A 20,469-nucleotide genomic window follows, 5' to 3' on the forward strand; every position below is an offset into this window, starting at 1 on the left:
AGCGGCTGGCAGGAGCCCTCGCTGCAAAGGATGCAGGACTTGACACATCTGCGAAGAAAGAGCCGTTTCTGGCTCAGTTTTTGGTACCCTTTTCTGCTAGGTGGCGGCTGATATAAACCTGCATTGCAAACGGCCGGCGCCGTGCTCTGTACATACCTAAAACGATGAATGAGGCGGTTCCCGGAGCGGTGCCCTAAAGCCTGCTCTGGCACTCCTGTTCGGATTCGGTCGGTAGCTGTTTCTCTCTGGCCATGGCAATAACTGGAGATTTGAGGACCAAAGCGAGAGCTGATCCGCGTGGCTCTGCAGGCGTGACAGCCCAGCCAGCCTGGCCGGGCTTTGCCCTGCAGCTGACTGCAGGCAGGCAAAACCCCTGCGCCTACAGGGAGTCTTACAGGCTCGGGGGGGTTCGTCCACACGGACCGGCCTGGGGGGGTCACAGCCTTACCGCGAAATGTATTTCCCTCCTGGAACTGCTAGTAAGTTGCTGATAATTCAGAACGAGCTAGATCCTTCGTCTAAACGAGATGGTGTCCCAATTAATCTCATTTTGCGTGCCGATCCTTCCCCTGTTTCGCTGGGTATACCCCTCTCTCTCATAAAATCCTCCTGTTCACGGCAGTGATTTTTCTTGGGCATCTGTTTCCAAAAGAGTCGTTCCAGGGATCCGGCCAGGAAACTCTTAATTCTACAAAACCCTTTCCCGAAACAAACCTTTCCATGCTCTCCCTTAATAGTAAGTCATGTGGTGTTTATATAATTGTGTTTAAAATATCCTTGGCTATGTTGTTTTACAGATTTTTAAAAAATAACTTATACAATCCTTGTTTTTTTCTCTGTAGACTATTTTTTATATGGGAGTGGGGAATCTTTTTGTGTCTTATGTCCTTCTCCTTTTTTCTCCTCTGACCTTGCAGAGCCACTCTTTGCACCAGACGTATGTAAACACTCTTTTCCTACGCTGCATGTTCTGATTTTCGTTGTTAATAGTTTTAATGAGTTCAACCTTTTGCCAATGAAATTCACAGTATGAATTGTCGCCAGTTCCTCACGGAGCTGGGATAATCCCTGCTTGGTTTCGGTTGCAACGACACGCGCCCTGCCTGGGCTTGCCCGCTGGAGCTTACCTCAGCCCGGTGAAGAGGGGAGAGCCACACCGTCACCGGTCCCCACCTGCCTGGACCAAACCCAAGGAAAGATGGAGCTTTGGTAAACTGACCTTTAAGTTAATAAACTCTTGATCTCCCCCGATAAATGAATCTGTGCTTTTTACAAATTCACGCAGCCGCCATCCCGACCAGAGGCAGGGCAGCGATGCATCGCGCGTCTTTATTTTGCTGGATGAAGCAGCTGTCCTGGCCGGAGCTCCTGATCAGCCCAGAGCAGTGGCGGGAGAAAGGGCTCAGGAACAGATGAGCTGCATCTGCAAAAAAAACCCTCACTTTTGTTCTCGTAAAGGTCTTTTACCTCCAGATGAAACTCATATCCCGAATACCCGCCCCGCGGCATCTCCGCTGCACCCAGGGCTGTCTGGCCGGGGTTTGGGGCTGCGCTCGGGCACGGCTGGGCGTATTCTCTGGTTGCGGGGGGATCGCAGCATGCGGCGATGCATCTGCAGCCGGGCGAGCTGGCGGGGGGCTCGCTCCCCTTTCCCCCCTGTACACGGAGCGTCCTGCGGCCCCCAGTGCCCCACCGCAGCTCGCAGCAGCGGGGAACCGCAGGGCCACCTTCCCCTTCGGCTGGCTGGGGGAGGAGAGGAGCCGCTGGTGTGTCGGGGAGCAAAGGGAGCTGTGGAGCCTTTCGTTTGTCGTGTTGGTTTTGCAACGCTGAACCATGGGCCAGGTGCCCAGGGTAGTGTGCCTGCATATCTGGAACTGAGCTTTTTAAGTGTGGAAAAAAAAGGAAAAGAATGGAGCCCTTCCACGAGGGAAGATGCTTTCTCAGAGCTGTGCTGCTGTGGGCTCCCGCGTCTTACAGGCCTTTGCATTTATCAGATGATAAATGTGAATTAATCCGATGATTTATCACACACAGCGATTCCTTCTGTTGCTCCTGGATTCCCCTTTCGGTCTTGGGCCAAACCAGAGGTCAGAAGTGGGGTGAAATGCTCCTGGCTTCTGCTCCTTGGGTTGTAAAATAACAAACTTTCATTTCTGTTGCTGTGTCACACAGTCAAAAACCGGGAGCTGTGAATCAGGAGTACCGCGCCAGCTCTGCCTTTCAGTTCTCTGGCTCACAGCGGCCTGCCTCTAAATACTGCTCACTGGTATATTTAGATGTACTGAAATGCTAAAAAAAAAAAAGACAGATGTTTACCCTTACATCCTTGGCATGACCCAAAATACACCCTGGGTGAAGCAATGCAATTTAAGATGACCGATCCCCAACAGTCCCAGCTTTACCCTGCTTTCTGCTGCCCTCCAGCCTGCCAGGGAAAGAGAAACAAATTCTACACATCGAGTTCATCGTTTCCCAGGGCACTAACTCCCTCAGAAATCATTCTTGGAAAGTAATAAAATTCAGATTATTTATCCAAGCTATTGCAATGCTTGCTTGGAGCTATTAAAGTCTCGCTGACACTGGTATGCTCGGAGGATCAAAGTGGCTGTGTCTTCAAGACAAATGCATATTTAGGCAATTTGTTAAAGCCCATTTCTCTATTGTCTCTTGGCACCAAAGACAAATCTATAATAGCTGTTTTCTGGAAAATGTTCTTAGTGCAGCCTGACTCCTCGTTTGTGTTTGGCTGTGAGGTTGCATTCACGGCCATCTGCCATTTCGTAGTTGGCAGGTGGGGAACACACATCTTAAAAATCATTGCTTTGACTTTCCATTACAAAGAAAGGGCTTTTAAGAGCTCGTGTACAGCATCTGAGACCAAGAATCTGTCTGCTCTCAATTACAATTCTATTACGCTGCAGAGCTGAGGCATACAGCTGTATTGTGCTAAGGGAGAAAGGTCCGCCTTTAATTTGGCCTTGTCAGAAGCAGGACCTGCTTTCCAGGAGGCTGAAGAGGGTCTCCTTTTAATGACTGCCTCAAATGACTTAAAGACTTTCTTGTCTTCACCGCCGCGTGATTCCTGAGTCACGTACAACAGTGCTGCTAATTCTTTGCTTCTGCTTATGACAGCTCGCTCTCTTTTTTCTTGCTCTCCCCAAACTGCTTTTAAACAAACGCAGATGTTACAAAAACTTGCCTGTGTGCTTTCGTATACAGCTTTGGTGAGGGTGTTTTTTTAAAGTAGGGAGCACAGGAGCTGCCTGACCCCAGCTGAGACCTCCGCAGGGATCGCCAGCCAGGACAGAGCCAGCTCTGACGCCGCAGTCCCGGGGAAGGAGCCAGGCGTCACTCTCAGGGTGATGCTGCTAGATGCTCCCAAAAGAAAAGTATGAGCCATCACCGTGCGGTGCCAAACGTGGCTGCGGCATTTAACCTATTATCACATCCTCTGAGTTCACCGAAATGTCACGGCTCACGAAAAAAATCTTTCCCTCGATAGCAGTGGATCCAGAAATCATTCTGCCTCATCTTTACTCTACCCTTAATCGGTTTACCCTACCCTTAATTGGTTTAGTGGTGGACTTGGTAGTGTTACGTTAATGGTTGGATTGGATGATCTTAAAGCTCTTTTCCAACCTAAACGATTCGATGTTTCTATGATTCTATCTCACCTGGGGGGTCTTGAGGGCTGGGGAAGTATTTCCCCAGGGCCGCAGAAGCAGTGGCTTGGTGACATTCAGCACGGATTTGGGACCTGGGGGTGGTCCACCGCTTCCCTTCGCGTGCCACCTTCAGTCCACGTCATCTGCGCCGAGGTTCACCCGCCTGCAAAGCCCCCGCTGCCGCCAGCCGAGCCCTGCCAGCGGGGCAAAGCGCCGCGGCTGCAGGAGCCCAATGCTGACGCCGGGCAGCATGCTAGCCTTGGTCCTCGTGACCGGCTTTACATGGAAGCGGAGTCGCCAGACGCGGCAGGCTGAGCCATCTCAGCTCCCCCACGGCTACACCCCCAGCTCTTCCTCGCTGTTCCCCAAATTCCTAAAGCAGGTAGGGGGGGGTGTAGTGACACTGGAAAGTGCGTTTTATCTCACAGGCGAAGGGGGAATGCTGCAGCTTGTGGTGTGTTCCCAGCCCATCATGGATATTAGGAAAAATTTCTTCACGGAAAGGGTAGTCAAGCATTGGAACAGGCTGCCCAGAGAGGTGGTGGAGTCCCCATCCCTAGAAGTGTTCAAAAAACGGGCAGACGTGGCACTTGGGGATATGGTTTAGTGGGCATGGGGGTGTTGGGTTGATGATTGGACTGATGATCTTAGAGATCCTTCCCAACCTTAATGATTCCTAGTTTTTACTTTCATTATAAATGATCCAGCCACCAAGCCAGGAGGCGTGGGGTCGCTACTCTCCCCTTAATTGGTTTAGCGGTGGACTTGGTAATGTTAGGTTAATGGTTAGACTGGATGGTCTTAAAGGTGTTTTCCAACCTAAACAATTCTATGATTCTGAGACCGGGAGCGCACGTGGAAGTGCCAGAGCGACCGTCTCAAATGCTGCAGGGGGAAGGTGTTTATGGGCAGCCCTGTGTCCAGGAGCAAAGGCTGAGCCGCCACTTGGATGGAGCAGAGAAAGCACGGAGAGCTGTAATTGTTGCGGGAGGCCGTCCTGGCTGCGTGGCAGGAAGGGAGCAGCCTGCGTTTGAACGAGCACGGTCCCACCGGCTAAGCACACAGCAGCCAACTCTTTCCAAAGGAAAGCAGCCTGCTTGCTGCTACTCATCTGCGCGAAGCAGGTTCCCAGCCTGCTCTGCCTCGCATCTGTGCAGATTTACTCTGCGCTTGGCAACACCAGAAGCTGAGAGGGAACCTCTGGTGACATCTTCATGCTGCTGGAGGGTACTGTTGGTAGCAAAGCCAGGCCCCTGCCGAGTTGGGTGATGGATTTGCTCAGGCACTGGGCTGGGTGCTGGCCCCCTGCGCTCCCCTTGCCCGGCTCTGAGCTGTGGGCGCCCGGCCCTGCCCGCAGCGGCGAGGCTTCAGCTGCAGGGCAAGCTCCCGTGAAAAGAGCTTTAAGGGGGGGAGGCTGAGGAGGGGGGCACGGAGGGAGGAGAAGGGCCTGGCTGCGGCGGAGGGGGGGGGGGCGGGCAGGACTGCCCCTGCTCCCCGTCAGGACACTCTGAGGGGGCACGGCCTGGGCCTGCTCGGCACCGGGCTGCTGCCGGAGGCCGGGGAGGCGGAGATCACCCGGGGGAGGCGAGGAGCGGAGCCGCCCGGGCTGGGAAGAAGCCGCCGGTGCCGCCGCCCCGCTCCCGTCAGGCGGGAGGAGCGGGCGGGCCGCAGGGGCGGTGCCTTGCCGCTCGGCGCTCGGCCGCTCGGCCTGGCGCGGCTCGCTCGGCGCTCGGCGGCCTGGCCTGGCGCGGCGCGGCCTGGCGGCGGTGCGGGGCGGGCGCGGCGCGGCGCGGCGGGGCCCGGCGGGATGGTGAAGCTGACGGCGGAGCTGATCGAGCAGGCGGCACAGTACACCAACGCCGTCCGCGACCGCGAGCTCGACCTGCGCGGTGCGAGGGCTCGGCTGGGGCTCGGGCGGGAGGGGGGGGGGCTGTGCCGGCGGGGTAGCTTAGCGCCGTGGCGGGGCCGTGCGGCCTGTGCCGGGAAGGGGCCTGCGGCGGGGGAGGGCTGGGGCCTGGCGGGCCTGAGGTGGGGCCTGCAGCGGCAGGAGGGGCTGCAGCAGCCCCGGGGGAGGTTGCTGGGGGGGCCTGCAGTGGCCAGGGGGCTTGGGGGAGGGTTAAAGAGGCTCTAGCGGCGGGGGAACGGGGGGTGGGGGTGGGGTGAGGGGGTGGAATGGAAGGGGAATTTGGGGGAAATGTCGGAGGAGCCTGCAGCGGGGGGGGTGGGACGCACGTGGGATGTGCCGGCAAGGTGGGTTTGGGCTGCGGAGGGGGAAGAGGGATGCTTTGGGAAGGCTGCGGGGGCCGCTGGCTTTGGTGTGTGGGGCGGAGAGTTTGGTCTGTGTGCGGTGTGGAGGAGAGCTGTTCTGGAGGTGTTTTGACTGAGACTCTCTGTGTTCTCAGTCCATAAAAATAAAAATAAGATAAGAAAGAAATATTTTACTACTGAGGGTGGTGAAGCACTGGCATAGGTTGCCCAGAGAGGCAGTGGAGGCCCCATCCCTGGAAATATTCAAGGTCAGGTTGGACGGGGCTCTGAGCACCCTGCTCTGGTTAAAGCTGTCCCTGCTCGCTGCAGGGGGGCTGGGCTGGATGGCCTCGAAAGGTCCCTTCCAACCCAAAGCATTCTGTGATTTCACCCAGATATGCTCCCTATGCACTCTGTCTCTTCCTTTGTTTTGCTCTCCTGTGGGCACTGTCTAATTCCCATCTTGCACTCTCTCCCCCAGGCTATAAAATCCCTGTTATTGAGAACTTGGGTGCCACTCTGGACCAGTTTGATGCAATTGATTTCTCTGACAATGAGATCCGTAAACTGGATGGGTTCCCTCTGTTGAGAAGGCTGAAAACTCTTCTGATGAACAACAACAGGATTTGGTAGGCGGTTGTATTTTGGCCAGATGGGACCCTGGGGCGGAGGAAAATGCTCTTGGGAGAGAAGAGTGCGTGTGTCTTTCAGTGCTGGGTGGGTGTAGAAGTGTTTTGTGGAAAAAAAATTGTCACTGAGCACTGTATAGGCCCTCTTCCAAGTTGCCTGCTTCATTCAGTGCAAAAGTCAGTCTTCGTTTTTCAGACGGGACAGCAAGATGCAGGGTTTGGAATTTGGCTGGAACTTTGGATTTCATTTATCATCCCCATAAAGACAAGAAAATGGGGATACCTGCAAGTGAATGAACGTAAATCTCATATTGCATCTAATTACAGTGATGGTGGCTGGTATTTATTGCCGTCTTTAGTAGAAAAAGCATCGTAGGCAATGCTAACCCAAACTCTTGCCAGTGTCAGACTGGGTTGTTTTACAGGGAGGTCCTCTATGTTACCGTATTTCTGCCTGTCTTTTCACCGTTGCTAATTTCTGGCCTAAGTTAAACCTTTGGGTTTTGTTTTTCTTTAGTCGCATTGGTGAAAGCCTTGAACAGGCTCTACCCAGCCTGACGGAGCTCATTCTTACCAACAACAACATTGCTGAATTGGTAAGCTGTCAACACAGGATAAATCTAAACAAGCTTAAATTTGTGTTTGTCATCTTTCTAATTAACTTTATTCCTGAGAGTAGTGTCATATGCTTTTGGTAATAGTTGGTGCTACTCATTTTTCTAGTTAGCCTTTTTTGTTTTTCTTTAGAGTAATATCATATGGTTTTGGTACTAGTTAATGGTGGACAAGTTTTAATGAACAAAATTTGCAGCATGCAGTGGAACAGCAGTCACAAAGTCGTAGTGGGTTTCCTGTTAAACTAATTGCAGTAATTCTAGTTTGTCTCTGAAATAGATATGAGTTCAGAAACTGTGTTTTCAAATGTTTGATTCTCATTAAATGGACTTAGGATTTCTTACTGTGTTCCCGTTATGTAGGGTGAACTGGATCCGTTATCTACTATTAAATCGTTGACTTACCTGAGGTATGTAATCTTGAAAACAAAAGCTATTCTCTCTCTGCTGTTTGAACTCTGCTGCTGGCCTGGCCCTTTGCTTTGATCTGGAATGCTCTTCTTTTTATGAGCTGTGACAGATTCTTTGTGCTTAAAAATTGAATCGATAACCAATGTTTCCACTACGCTTCAGAATTACCTGGTCTTTAATGGGTGAGGCTTTATATTACTGACAGGCTTTGGACCAATGAGATGTAACATCTCTATAAATCAATATGCAAAGAAGCTAAAACGTAAAGGTTTAAACTGTTATTACAAAAGACTTTAAAGTACATGTAAACAATGACTTTTCAGTAACATTACATTTGGTGCAAGGGACCAAAACAGAAAAGCAATTCGTCCCGTGATTTTTTGGTAGGTCAGTGTCCAGGTAGGAGATACGGTGGTTTAGTTATTTGGGGTTTTTTTTAATATTTTGTGGTTGTTCTTTATGTTCCTCATCAATAAAATCTATTTAATTGATAAAATACTTTAAAGTGCAAGTTTTTACGATAGTTTTCATAATATCAAAGAACACTGTCACAAGGCTTATTTAATGGTGTTATTTGTCTGTTATAGCAGAAGGTACATGAATGCATTTTAAGTATATTAATGTATTTCAATGTAGGCCTATTTTAAAATATTTTACTTATTATCTTTCTAACCTTGATTTACATTGCAGCATTTTAAGGAATCCTGTAACAAATAAGAAGCATTACAGACTGTATGTAATCCATAAAGTTCCCCAGGTCAGAGTGCTGGATTTTCAAAAAGTGAAACTCAAAGTAAGTCTGTTTTCTTCTAATTCAACACAAGATGAATACCTTTTTTTCTTGTTACATTCTTGAATATTCAGCGGTAACAGTGAGCTTTTTGCCACAGTTCTAAATTTTATCACAACTATGTATCATAAGTGGCTCTAAAACATGCTCTTTGTTTTCTTTTGTGGTTTCATTCTGTTAAGGATATAGTCTGTTTAATTAAGTTTTACTACCTTTTGTTTAGTCCGATTCTTTTCTGGCCCTCTGGTGTTGGTAGAAAGACAGACCTCTAGAGAAAGAAATAAGCAGTTGCAACAGAGCCCTCTGCTTTCGGTGAAGATGCAGTGTGGGAAAGAGCTCTTACTTTTAAGAGCACTAGGTTGACATGTCTTGAGTCTGCGCATTTGGGCAATGTTTACGTGCTTGTTCTTACATCTGGTCTCCACGTACCAATGTTCACTGATGAAGATGAGCCAAAGCGTCTTTCTTTGCAAAGACAGAAGCTTTGCAAAATGCAATGTTCTTAAATTAACTTTGTGTGTGTGGTATCGCTGTAGGAGCGACAGGAGGCAGAGAAAATGTTCAAGGGCAAACGGGGTGCACAGCTTGCAAAGGATATTGCCAGGAGAACAAAAACGTAAGATAAAAAAACCAAATTTACACTGGCATTCTCCTTCAGAAACACCACTTTCTTTGTGGGCGGTATTAGGCAGTACACTGAAATATCAGCTACTGGCAGGATGCCTTAAAAGCTTTGGTAACCACAAGTGCGTTGTCCAAGCATCCTGATTTTTGGATGGTGGTGAATACATCTCAGAAATATTTTTGAAAGAGAGATTTGGTCAGGGTGGATTGATTTAAGTCAACAAGCAGGAAACCTTAATTTTATTTTTTCTTTTTGTTATTTAACTGCAGAGAGGTGGCCATTGTTTAATTTTTTTTTTTTTTTCCCCTAGATAATTTGTAACTAAAATGTTTTGTTTTGCCAGGGAATATAAACTGTAAAATCTGCTGTAGTTAGGAGGATAAATGCAGATGAAAATCTTTAGTTAGGCTGGCACAAATATAGGTTTATTTAGTTTAATTCTGAAGTGGTAGGTCATATGTTTTGTTTAATCTTTCATCACCCTGTTTGGAAACCAGAATTTGGATCATGTATAGCAACAACATTTCCAAATTCATAGTTAAATAAAAAAATACCTTGAACTTACTTAGCATTTAAAACTGTAATAGATGGACTCTAGCTCTAGTTTATGATAAGAAAAGGGTTCAGGTCTGTGATAGTTTTAGAACAAGTAGGCGATTGAACAAAATAGCTCAATAAACAGATAGGAAGAAGATCTTTCTATGGCTGCAAAAGACGTTGCAGCACTCTGATGCTGGGTCAGCGCTTCAGAAAATTCTTTCCAGCTGATGACTCAGTAACATCCATTTTCACAGACTACAGATTTTTTTTTTTCTCCTTAAAGCAGCAGCAGCAGATAACCTTCTTCTTTTGAGTGTTAAGATTACATCCAGCCTAGTGTAAGCTTTAATACAGGCTGTTGTAATATCATATTAGACATACGAGAACTTGAAACCGAATTTCAGTTACTCTATATTTATCCACCCTGCTTTTGTAATGGCGACAGACCACCTGAGCGTTCAACAACATCCAAATCGAACAGCTTTTGTCAACTGCTTAATTTATGAAGCGAAGGTCTGCCTCTCTTTATGAGGAGATGAAAAGGTGGGGGGGGAAATGGGACAGCGAGGACAAGTTGCTGGTGTTTCTGAAGGAGGCAATTATTCACTGTATCAGTTTGTTAACAAAGATAAGATACTACACTTGATTGAATGAAATGCTTCCAAACCTAGTTTGGAAGTTAGAGAAGCATGTACTCTTCGAAGGGTGTAATGGGTTTTTTTATTTTTCTGTTGAAGCTTCAACCCAGGTGCTGGCCTGCCAACTGACAAAAAGAAAGCTGGGCCCTCCCCAGGGGACGTTGAGGCAATTAAGGTATGTCAGGAGGGCACACGTGGGCAAAAGTGGAGGAGAAAAACTGTTGTGGATCCAAACCCAACAAGTGTTTCCTTTCTCCTGGCAGCCCCTGACTGTTCAGACGAATAGAACAGTGTGTCTTAACTTTGGTTTAGGTACTTTTTCTGTAATTTTTCTTCTGTTATGACCTACCTGTTTTTTTGAGAACTTAAACAAAACTTTGGTCTGAGCTTAGAGCTCTCCCAGGATAGAGCAGCTTGTTTAATAAGGGGTGAAGTAAGATTGTGCTTTGTCACTTGCGGAATTTTCTAGTACTAGAATTTTGTAGAACTTTCCATAAAAGCTTAGCTTCACTTAACTGGAAAAAATCTTGGGTTTATGGGTATTCTAGACAGACTGAAATACCATACGTGAAGATTCATCATGTTCTTTTGTCTGTTTTTTAGACTGCTATAGCAAATGCCACGACTTTGGCTGAAGTGGAGCGACTGAAAGGCTTACTACAGGCTGGTCAGATTCCTGGCAGAGAACGGAAATCAGGTCACTCTATGCTTCTATTACTTCTGTTTCCCAAAGAGAATCTACCTCTCTTTATTGCTTCCAGATGCTGTATGTGATCTCAGTAGGGAGTTATACTGGAAGGGCCAAACAGCGAGTTGAAAAAACTGTTTAAAATGAGTGTAATTTTACAGTCGGAATAACTGAGGATCGCATCCGTAAGACTCTGCGATCGGTGTATTAGCCGCCTGGCCTTCAGAGTGCCCTAATACCTGGACTCCCTTGAGAGCGAGGTGCCAAACACCAGCCCTAAATGCCTCGCTGTGTTGGCTAACTCCAAACCCTTCATCCCAGTTACTTAAAAAAAAAAAAAAAAAAGAGATTGATTACGCAGCATATCTGGACTCTGTTGCTCTGAGCATTAGTGCCTCAGGTGGGGGTACAGGAACGTCTCTGTGGTCCTCGAGAGGTCTCTGCATGGACAAATCTTCACTGCAGACTGGCAATGTTGCCTCTTTTCTGTGTATTAGAGCTACGCAGATTTTTTTTTTTTCCCCCGTAGGGGTTTTAATCCACGTTATTACTGCCCCTCTTCAGGGGGCCGAAAATTAACATCGCAGTGACCGCCCCTGACACTCTGACGTGTCCTTTCAGGCCCATCGGAGGACGCTGAGGAAGAAATGGAAGAAGACACGGTTCCCAACGGATCCTGAGCCCAGGCTGTGCCCCGGGGCCGTCGCGTCTCCCCAGGAGCCCTCTCCTCTCCTTCCCTCAGCCCTCTCCCTCGCTGCCGGGGGGCTCGGGCCGGCCCCGCCGCGGGCAGCCCCCACCCCCGTGCCCTGTCCTTGCGCGTTTCGGCGTTCAATAAACGAACGTTCATTTCCTTTTTCCCCCGCGGTGCCGCGTCCCCTGCCCGGGCCGAGCGCCGGGCCGCCGGCAGCGCGGCGCTGAGGGACGGGGCCGCCATGGCGGCGGGAGGCGGGGAAGGGAGCCCTTCCTGCACGCCCTGATTGGCTGCCGTGCGCCCTTCCGCTTGTGTCTCATTGGTCGGCATAGCTATGACGTTACCCTCTTTACTGGCTGCCGCCTTCCCATTGGCCTGCGCGGGGAGGCCTCGCTTCCCGATTGGCTCTCTGGCGCCGGGGTGGGGGAGCACGGGGAGGGCGGTGATTGGCGCGGGGCGGCTCCCGGCCGTGAGGCGGCGGCGGCGGCGATGGAGATGGAGCCGGGGGGCGGCGGGCCGGCGGCGGGCCCGGGGCGGGGGGGCCTGGAGGTCCTGCAGCACACGGGTGAGGGGCGGCCGCGGCGGCCCGGGCTGCGGGGAGGGAGAGCGGGCGCGGCGGGGGGTGGCGGCGGCGCTGAGGAGAGGAGAGGAGCCGGGGCCCGCCCGGGCGGCCTCCCCCTTCTCGCCTCCTGGCCGGGCGGGCTCCTTCCCCCGCAGCCCGCTCTCACCTACGGCTTGTCCTCGTCCCAGTGGGCTCGCTGCTGTCCAGCTATGGCTGGTACATCCTCCTGGCCGCTGTCGCCATCTATCTCCTCATGCAGAAGATATCCCAGAGCCTGGCGGCCAGGCCCAGCAGCCGGCCGGGAGCAGCTGACGCAGCTGTGGGTGAGTGAACCTTTCCTTTCCCCTCAGAGCTCTGTAGGGTGGCCCTTGTGTCCCCTCTGGGTTCCTGCTACCGCTCCGCAGCCGTGCGGGGTGTCTGACAGCTGCTCGGGTCCAGGCACGCAGAGCCTTTATTTAATAACAACCAAAAAATGATTCAGTTCTGGGGGATTTGACCGGTGAGCCATACTCAGGATAACTGTCCGGGCCCACGGAAGCCTACAGACCGTGTTACTGAAGAGATTGCTGGGGAAAGGTTGGGCCAAGAGACTTTTTTAAAAGGTTGGGTCAAGGAAGGGTTGCGTCCCAAAGTAATGTGTTTGGGAGAGAAGGAGCGGGGCGTTGCAGAACAAGGGAATAGCCGGTCATCGATAGTGCAGAAGCCGAAAGGACCACCTGGTTCAAATGGGTTGTGGGCACTTATCAAATAACTTCTGGATTTGTCAAAGAAAACCGAAACATCCAAATCTAAATACCGAGGGGAAAAAAAATTCTGTTTAATATTAAGTTTTTATTTTACATATATATTATATATTTTTATTACAGTCATCATCTCTCTCTTTCCAGTTATTCCTTCACCGTTCCTACTCTGGCAGGATTGTATACATTTGGGGTGTAACTGCCTCTCGTCTGCGTTATCTTCTGAAGCGTGGCATAGATTGTAAATCTTACACAGTCATGACCCTGCCTCATTTGCAGACTCGCTGCCGTAAAGCAACAGGCTGTGCTTATGTATCTGCCAAAACAATAAGTGCTTGGCACCGATTCCTTTGCCACGTTGGCATGGCACTACATGGGGCCCCAGAAAATATTACTTGTGTGCCCTTATCCTACCGGTGTTCTTTTGTAATGCTGATTAAATCTTGATTGAATTGCTATAACTGCCTATAAAGTGGAATTACCGAAAGTACTGAAATTTCTTTTACGTATTCATTGTTGGATGGTAGCAAATATATAAGGAGACAAACAAATGTAGAGATATTTCAGCTACTGGAAAAAAAAAAGAGAGCAATATTTGCAAAATTTTGCCTTTGTTTGGATATAATTTTTATTTTGACTTCTCCTAAAGGCCAACCATGAAGAGAGGTGGTTACTCAGTGTAGATTTTCTGAGACTGCCAGTTTCCTCTTGAGATATGTGTGATATTTGTAAGTAATTTCTCTGCTGATGGAGCATGTTACATCTGTCACTGCTTCACTGCCATAACGAAACAAGCAGGACCAATCACCAGGAGGAGTGGGAGTGAATGTGGGCCGGTTGCCTCGTGGTTCTGCGTTCTCTGGGTAAAAATGGAATCCCTGTGAAGCATGGGTGATATTTCTGAAATTATTTGTATCAAACAAATCCTTCAGAAATAGAAGCAAGTATCCTAGAAGTGTGAATTTTAATTTTTTTTATGGGTTCTTTATGTCGGCGTCCTTATTTGTTAGAATCCCATTAAAATAACTGCTCTAAAAATACTAAAATGTTACGAAATTTAAATCAGCGTATAAATTACTGTAAAAGATTAGCTGGAAACTGAACTTGAGCTGTGATTTTCTGCAAAACAGCTGCAGGGAGAGATGTGAGCCTTTCCTTATTACAGTTCTTTGAGGAGACCATTTAGAATTTATCTTGAATAGCTTTGCAAACTCTTTCCCAATTTCCCAGAACCTGACGTGGTGGTAAGAAGGCAGGAAGCTTTGGCAGCAGCTCGCCTCAGGATGCAAGAGGAGTTGAATGCACAAGCAGAAAGATACAAAGAAAAACAAAGACAGGTAACTCTTTAACTCATAAATTTGTCATCGAGTACTCTGCTGCTGTTACAGAAAGGTTTATTCCATGCTAGACACCAGAACAGGAGACTCGCTCTCTCTGCTGGAATGTGGGTGGTGGGGTTTTCCCCCTCCTTTACCTGGACCGCTTTTGATACGGTTTGATCCACAGAGCAGTAGGTGTCACGATGGACCTGCAGTGATGCAAGCCCGTACTTAAATGCTGTGCTGACCTGATGTCTTGATGCTCTTTGTTGATTAGAAGGATTGATACGAGTAATATTTGGCTCCTTCCTGAACTAATTAATCTCTGGGGCGCTTGCTTCTCCACAAGTAGTTGTATGCGTGCGACACTGTGGGCCTGACCCGTTTTTCTTTTTTACAGGTAAATCTGTACCCACGGAAACTTAGTTACATGCACAGTGAATGGCTGGAGGGGATTTAATGGTGTTTAGACTAAGTGTACTACTGCGTACATGTATTTTCTGTTCTTAACAGCAAATGCAAGTTCTTGGAAACGTAGCTTAGCATTGCTGTAATTTACTGAACTACAGCTTGAGATGATAAGGAACAGCATCTTGCTATGTGGGGCAGCGTAGAAAGGTGGATGTGATCAGCATAGCAATAATATTGCTCATTAATCCCAGCTCTTCTTCTATTTTTACTTTTGCAGTCACCTACATTCAGACCTCAGTTTATAGCTGATGCTGGAAGAAATACTGGCAGTTAAAAACAAATGAAAAGTCATATTGTGGAAGAAAATAGCCACTGTGTAGAAAATCGAGGTCTAGCGTGCTTGGACTCGGGGAGCTTTGCTTTCTTTGACTGGAAGGAGCAGCTACCTCGTTTCCTTTCTATTTGTTGAGAAGGCGGCAGTCTGTCTTAACCATTAATTTATTTGGTTTTGTGGATAAATTGCTTTAGAAGAGAGCTGGGAGAACTGTTGATAATGATGTAAAAATGTAGCTGGCTCTCTTGTTCATTTGAAAAACACGCTTGCTTCTGTAGCACCCTACACTGTGCATTAAAATACTATCATCTGCAACATTCTTTACTCAGTACTTCTTATAAACTCAGGATTTAAGCTTGCCACTTGGTTCTGTGGTAAGCACTTTTACTTTCGAAGTGTTTTAAAGCATCAAGTGGTTAAAAGAAGCTGCAGACACAGTCTGTGTATATTGAGGAGGGGTGGTTGTTCTGTGGTTGGGAAGACGTGGGTGTTTAAAAAAGTAAATGCTTCCATAAGCTTGGATATACTGCATCAGATAAAGATAGATCCCTTGGGTTTTGATGAGTCTGTTGCAGCTGTTTCTGTAGCACTGGCGATCCTGTTAGTTCTGAAATCTTAGTCTTGCATATCCTGGATTTGTTCCTTAGCTTGAAGAAGAGAAGCGAAGGCAGAAGATAGCAATGTGGGAAAGTATGCAAGAAGGAAAAAGCTATAAAGGAAACCTGAAACTGAACCAGGTAACAACTGTGTTGTTAATCAGGTTACAGTTACGTTTATGTGATTATATTAGCTGAAATTCACGTTGATTAAATTCTGAGTAACTTTTGTTTTTGTGAACAGCAAGAAGTAGAATCTGGTGCCTCCACCTCATCAGCAGTCCCGAAATCTAAACCAAACAAAAAGCCCTTGCGAGGCGGTGGTAAGTGTGAAATCCTTAAGATATTCTGAGCTTGAAACAGAGCATTTATCCAGCTGCTTACATAGTCATTGTACATATTTTTTTCTCTCCTTCAAAGAGGAAACAAAACGCACCTTACAAATGAGCTCTATATCTCTAATCAGCCTGGTCTGCTTTGCACTTTGTGCAAAACCTAGCAGGATGTTTCTGTGGTGCTTTTTCCCAGAGAAGCAGTGTTTCAGTTTTCTTGTAAATGCTTCTGCCATAATTTACTGAGATTTTTGTGACTCAAAATGATAGCTTCTTATAATATTTCTGGGATCCCTCCCCCATTATTGTAGAAGTCCAATATTTTAATATCTGCTCTGTCTTTGAATCAGCTGTAGTACTAAGCAAATGCAGGAGGAGGATATTTTACTCTGTATTATGTGGATTCAGGAAGATGAAAGACGTCATTAAGCAAAATATGACCTTATTTATCAGATATCACAATGGCCCGTTGACTATATCAATCATGCAGATGTACCAACTCTTATCAACTCTTGCAAACTGCCAGAGGGTCTTACCATTAAAATCACTGTCAGCCGCTGAAATCGTCTTGATGGATGAACGGCTTTCCGTGGCCTTACATGGCCCGTGTTAGGATCGCTGCCGTATATCGGCCATGCAGCTAGGCTCCTTTCTCTCCTCTTGGCCAAACAGCCTGTGCCATACCTGCAAGTGCTAATTTGGGTATAATATTTTAATTACAATTTTCCATAGTGGAGGGGACCATCTAGACAGCCTCAATCGTATCAGACTAAAAGGGAAACCCACTTAGGGTGCAGCACTGAGTCAGTCACTTGATTAAATGTATGAAACCTGAAGATTCTTGATTAAATATACTAAACCTCAATAATAGTTCAGGGCTGAAAGTTCTGCTTTGAACATTTTTACTAACAGCTTTTGACAACATGTGAAGGAACTGACTGATTAATTCATCTTATGTTGTTTAATATGAGTGCGGTCTAATGTCTGATACTGTCAAATATCTTTTATAGCTCTTGCACAGAATATTCGCCGCGATGGGGGATGAGAAACGCGTGGGTAATAGCTAGGCTAAGAACCAGGATCCGGGCAGCTGGGCTGAGGCACCCTCCCAGCTGCTACCTGTCGTAGTTTCACCCTAAGCAAAATCTTTGCTTAAGTAACAGATGATAGAATTAGAGGTCTCTGATCTTCTCATGAGGTAGATCAGCATGAAGTGAAAGAGCCATCTGCACCGTTCAGCTGCTAAATTAAGTTAGAAGGCAGAATTTGGCTAGTATGAGAAGAACAAACTTCAAAGGTGGAGGTGATGCTTGAAGTTTGAGTGGAACAGGTTGCTTTGAAACCTGCTTGCTTAGCCAGGCTGCTAGGTTTTCGGTTTGCTCTTTTTTTGCCTTGTACAGAACAAATTGAGGACATTTGCCAAGTTCTATCTTTCCAAGTACATACTTGTAAAATGAAGTTGCCTATAGTTACGGCACTAGGAGGTTCAACTAAAATATCTGTTTGCCTTACTGCAGATACTTGCCTTTTCAAATTCTTTTAAAAAAAATCTTACAGTAGTAATGAACGGATCCCCCTTTTGACCTTCAGAGTATTCCTTACAGGCCTGGAAAAAAAGATTATTAAGTCCCTAACTATTAGGGCTCTCGGAGAACAGGTACGCTCTTACAGAGTTTACCCTAAGAGTTACTGTTACTGCTCTGTTCACTCTGTAGAGCAGCACTAAAGCTTTAGTGCAGACTTAGAGAAGTTAAATGGTAATTAATTTCAATTTAATTTAATCCACATTGATCAAATTAAAACACGAGTGTTTTGCCATGGCTTTTGCTGTTAGCACTACAAAAATAAACCATCTCAAATATCGCTGGATATTTTCTTTGCTTTCATTTTCCTTAAAATGCTGCCTATGTAGGAAGTATAAACAAGGTGCAAATATCGGTGAGATTTATTTTTTTGTGTTCCTTGTGTGTTGGTGAAGGCCTGTTGAGGACAGATATTAATACGGTGGATTTCTCTTGTGTGCTTCTAGGCTATAACCCCCTGTCTGGAGAAGGAGGCGGAACTTGTTCCTGGAGACCAGGCCGGAGAGGCCCGTCAGCAGGCGGATGAGGGTAACCTCCCTCGTGTCTCACGTCACTAGCAGGCTTGATCTCACCCACTGTCTAACTGCCTACAGATTGCGTGTCACAGTGACTCCTTTGGGATTGGGTTTAGCGCAGGTGTTAATTGAAAACAGATTTACACCATTTCCAAATAGGAACGCAGAAGCTGATGCTACACAAGAAAAAGACCTGATCCTCTTAGAGAGGATGAAGGAAGAAATAATTTGGGCGTAATTGGTTAATTTTCACTCTTCTGTAGAGAGGAGGTGTAGTCTCCAGCCAAGGTGAATCACCTGGGATTGTGAGATCTGGGTTCTGTGGCCGGCTCTTCAAAAGACTGGTCTCGGGCAAATGTAATAATCTACGCTCTCGATTTACCTCTGTGAAATGAGGATATTTACCATCCTCAGATAGGTGTTGCCAGATTTACTGTGTTTGGCTGGAAGGTACTTTAGAGGGGAGGAATATCGTCATCGGCAGATGGCCTTGAATTGGATGAGGAGGGACTTTCAGAAAAAAACAGATGAACTGACAAACACCAGGCATTTGCACCACAGGCCGGTTCCTGCAGAAGAGTCTCTGTGACAAGCTACCTTGAATGATGTTTTCCTTATAAATGGTAAACAAACCAGTGAGGATTACTGATGCTAGACAGCAGATAGGGGCGGTTCTTGCTGTTCCTTTTTTGTTTTTTAATTTCAACTGCTTTGTAAAAACAAAATACTATTAATATTAAATATAATTGCAAACAAATCATAAATCTAGTATTTACAATCTTGTGGTTTTCTACAGCATCTTTTTATATAGAAGGCATATGTTCTAGTGCAATAAATGTCTATAAAGCAAGATGAGAGATCAAATGAAATTACTTTCATTTGACTACTTCCATAAACAAAAGGGTTGTTTCAGCTGTTCTTTTCGGCTTTTAACAGTTGTGTTTTATTTGGGTGTTCTGTGTTCCAAATCATCACTTCAGGAGAATCACCTTCAGGTTAGGACCAAATCAAGTTGTTTTTTTTTCCCCAAGTTTAAAAAGTGAAACGCCTCGTTCTCTTCCCACCCCAAGAGCAATTTGGAAATTGGATGAGCTGTGTTACTGGTTGTTACGCACTCCAGCTGTATTTCAACCCAAATCACAAAAACGTCTAACAGAGGCCTTTGCTCTAGTAGAGCAGAGCGGGTTTCTTTCCAAATTACTGTCGACAAATATGGCTGGAGGAGGGGATACATGGGCATGGTCAACTCAAACACTGCAAGATATTCAAGGGGAAAAGAGAAGCCGCAAACTGCGCTGAGATCTGTGTGTAGTGCGCAGCAGGACTGTGCATAGCTGTAGTGGTGCAGCACCAGGGTTACACCTCGGGGACGTTAAGGACTTCCTCGGTACTACCCCCTGTTCTGAACGTGTCTCGGGGTGGGAACTGAGAGCCTGGCTGCAGGGCTGTCCTGAGTAGCCCAGCTAGGTGCTGAGGTGTGTTCTTACCCTGCTGCCAGCTTGTGCCGTACAAAAGCTGAGGGTTGGTTGTGCTGAAAAGAGCCTCCGGCTAGCAAACGTGTAAAACGTGCAAGTGAGGGACTGGTAGGAGTAAGTATCTGAAGCGTGTGCGGTCTTCATCCTTCTGGAGTATATCCAGCACTGTGGATAGAAAATAAAAGTTAGAGCTGGTCATCGTAAATGAAGCTTTCCAAACATCCCATCCACTTGATATGCTCTCTAGCACAAAATGCAGAAGACTAGTAAAACCCAGTCTGTCCTTGATAGAGAGTGAGAGAGTTCCTGTCAGTAAGTGCCCTGTGTTACTGAGCTTGTATATAGGCATGAAAGTATCTATCGGTGTTCCATTAGCGTAGCTTAGGGCTGCTTGAACGCTTCTTTATAAATACTTACACGCTCGGAATGTTTGTGTTCATCGGTAGGTATGAGTGCCAGCTTTGAATACACTGTTTATCTGTATATAGGTACTGCTCTATATGTCAGGTGATCTGTGATTTTCTCTTGACTATAAATGCAGTAGCAGCATGTTACTGGTAAGTTTTAAAGTTGCCAGCTAACAAAATGTAAAGGCAAAGAACCTTCTACTTTAGACCCACGAAGTGCATGTCGAAGATGTAGGGAGAAGGCTGTTGATGTTCTATGGAGACTAGTTTTCGTTTCCTGGCTTCTGTGCGTTTTGGTGTGTAAACTTACATTTCCATTGTTGTAACGCAGACCGGTGTGACTTCAGGTTTTAATCTCTAATAATGCAAAAAAAAAAAAAGAGTTGGGGAAGGATATTTTCAAGACCTGAGATTCTTCATCAGTGAAGAGGACTGAGTTGTTCCGTTACTCACGCCTCTGGGGAACATTTTCCCCTTGTGTTGGGAGGTGTTGTCTTCAGAAAAACAGCGGGGGGAGTTGTTGTCTTAAAGAAGCTGAATTCCTTGTGTTGATAAAATGGTAAGGACAGGTTGGTTTAATTCCGTAAAAACATTTTAAGAAATAAATAAGCAGGTCTGAGCTGAGCATATGCTAATCTTTCTCCGTGTCTCGAGACT

At 46.9% G+C, this 20,469-nt stretch overlaps 2 protein-coding genes across 2 annotated transcripts; both read left to right on the forward strand.

Moving 5' to 3' along the window:
- The first annotated feature begins 5,472 nt into the window (after positions 1-5,472).
- Positions 5,473-11,540, forward strand: SNRPA1 (small nuclear ribonucleoprotein polypeptide A'). Its single transcript, XM_075713987.1, has 9 exons — positions 5,473-5,554; positions 6,394-6,541; positions 7,059-7,137; positions 7,519-7,565; positions 8,257-8,359; positions 8,893-8,972; positions 10,259-10,334; positions 10,763-10,856; positions 11,469-11,540. Exons 1-9 carry the CDS (start codon positions 5,473-5,475, stop codon positions 11,525-11,527), a joined length of 768 nt encoding a protein of 255 aa, XP_075570102.1. The 3' UTR covers positions 11,528-11,540.
- Positions 11,541-12,027: 487 nt separating this feature from the next.
- Positions 12,028-18,775, forward strand: SELENOS (selenoprotein S). The gene is made up of 6 exons (XM_075713907.1): positions 12,028-12,103; positions 12,289-12,423; positions 14,071-14,177; positions 15,552-15,641; positions 15,745-15,823; positions 17,862-18,775. The coding sequence occupies exons 1-6, from the start codon at positions 12,028-12,030 to the stop codon at positions 17,939-17,941; spliced, it is 567 nt and encodes a 188-aa protein (XP_075570022.1). The 3' UTR covers positions 17,942-18,775.
- Positions 18,776-20,469: the final 1,694 nt, after the last annotated feature.

This window comes from Pelecanus crispus, chromosome 7 (genome assembly GCF_030463565.1).
Source record: "Pelecanus crispus isolate bPelCri1 chromosome 7, bPelCri1.pri, whole genome shotgun sequence".
In the NCBI taxonomy this organism is placed as follows: domain Eukaryota; kingdom Metazoa; phylum Chordata; class Aves; order Pelecaniformes; family Pelecanidae; genus Pelecanus; species Pelecanus crispus.

Bases quoted from the DNA above. Each gene is read 5' to 3' on its own strand.
- SELENOS (XM_075713907.1), top strand. From the start codon at position 12,028: ATGGAGATGGAGCCGGGGGGCGGCGGGCCGGCGGCGGGCCCGGGGCGG. The intron at 12,424-14,070 runs GTGAGTGAACCT...CCAATTTCCCAG, and splicing joins AGCAGCTGACGCAGCTGTGG to AACCTGACGTGGTGGTAAGA. The intron at 15,642-15,744 runs GTAACAACTGTG...TTTTGTGAACAG, and splicing joins GAAACCTGAAACTGAACCAG to CAAGAAGTAGAATCTGGTGC.
- SNRPA1 (XM_075713987.1), top strand. From the start codon at position 5,473: ATGGTGAAGCTGACGGCGGAGCTGATCGAGCAGGCGGCACAGTACACC. The intron at 7,138-7,518 runs GTAAGCTGTCAA...CCCGTTATGTAG, and splicing joins ACAACAACATTGCTGAATTG to GGTGAACTGGATCCGTTATC. The intron at 7,566-8,256 runs GTATGTAATCTT...TTTACATTGCAG, and splicing joins AAATCGTTGACTTACCTGAG to CATTTTAAGGAATCCTGTAA.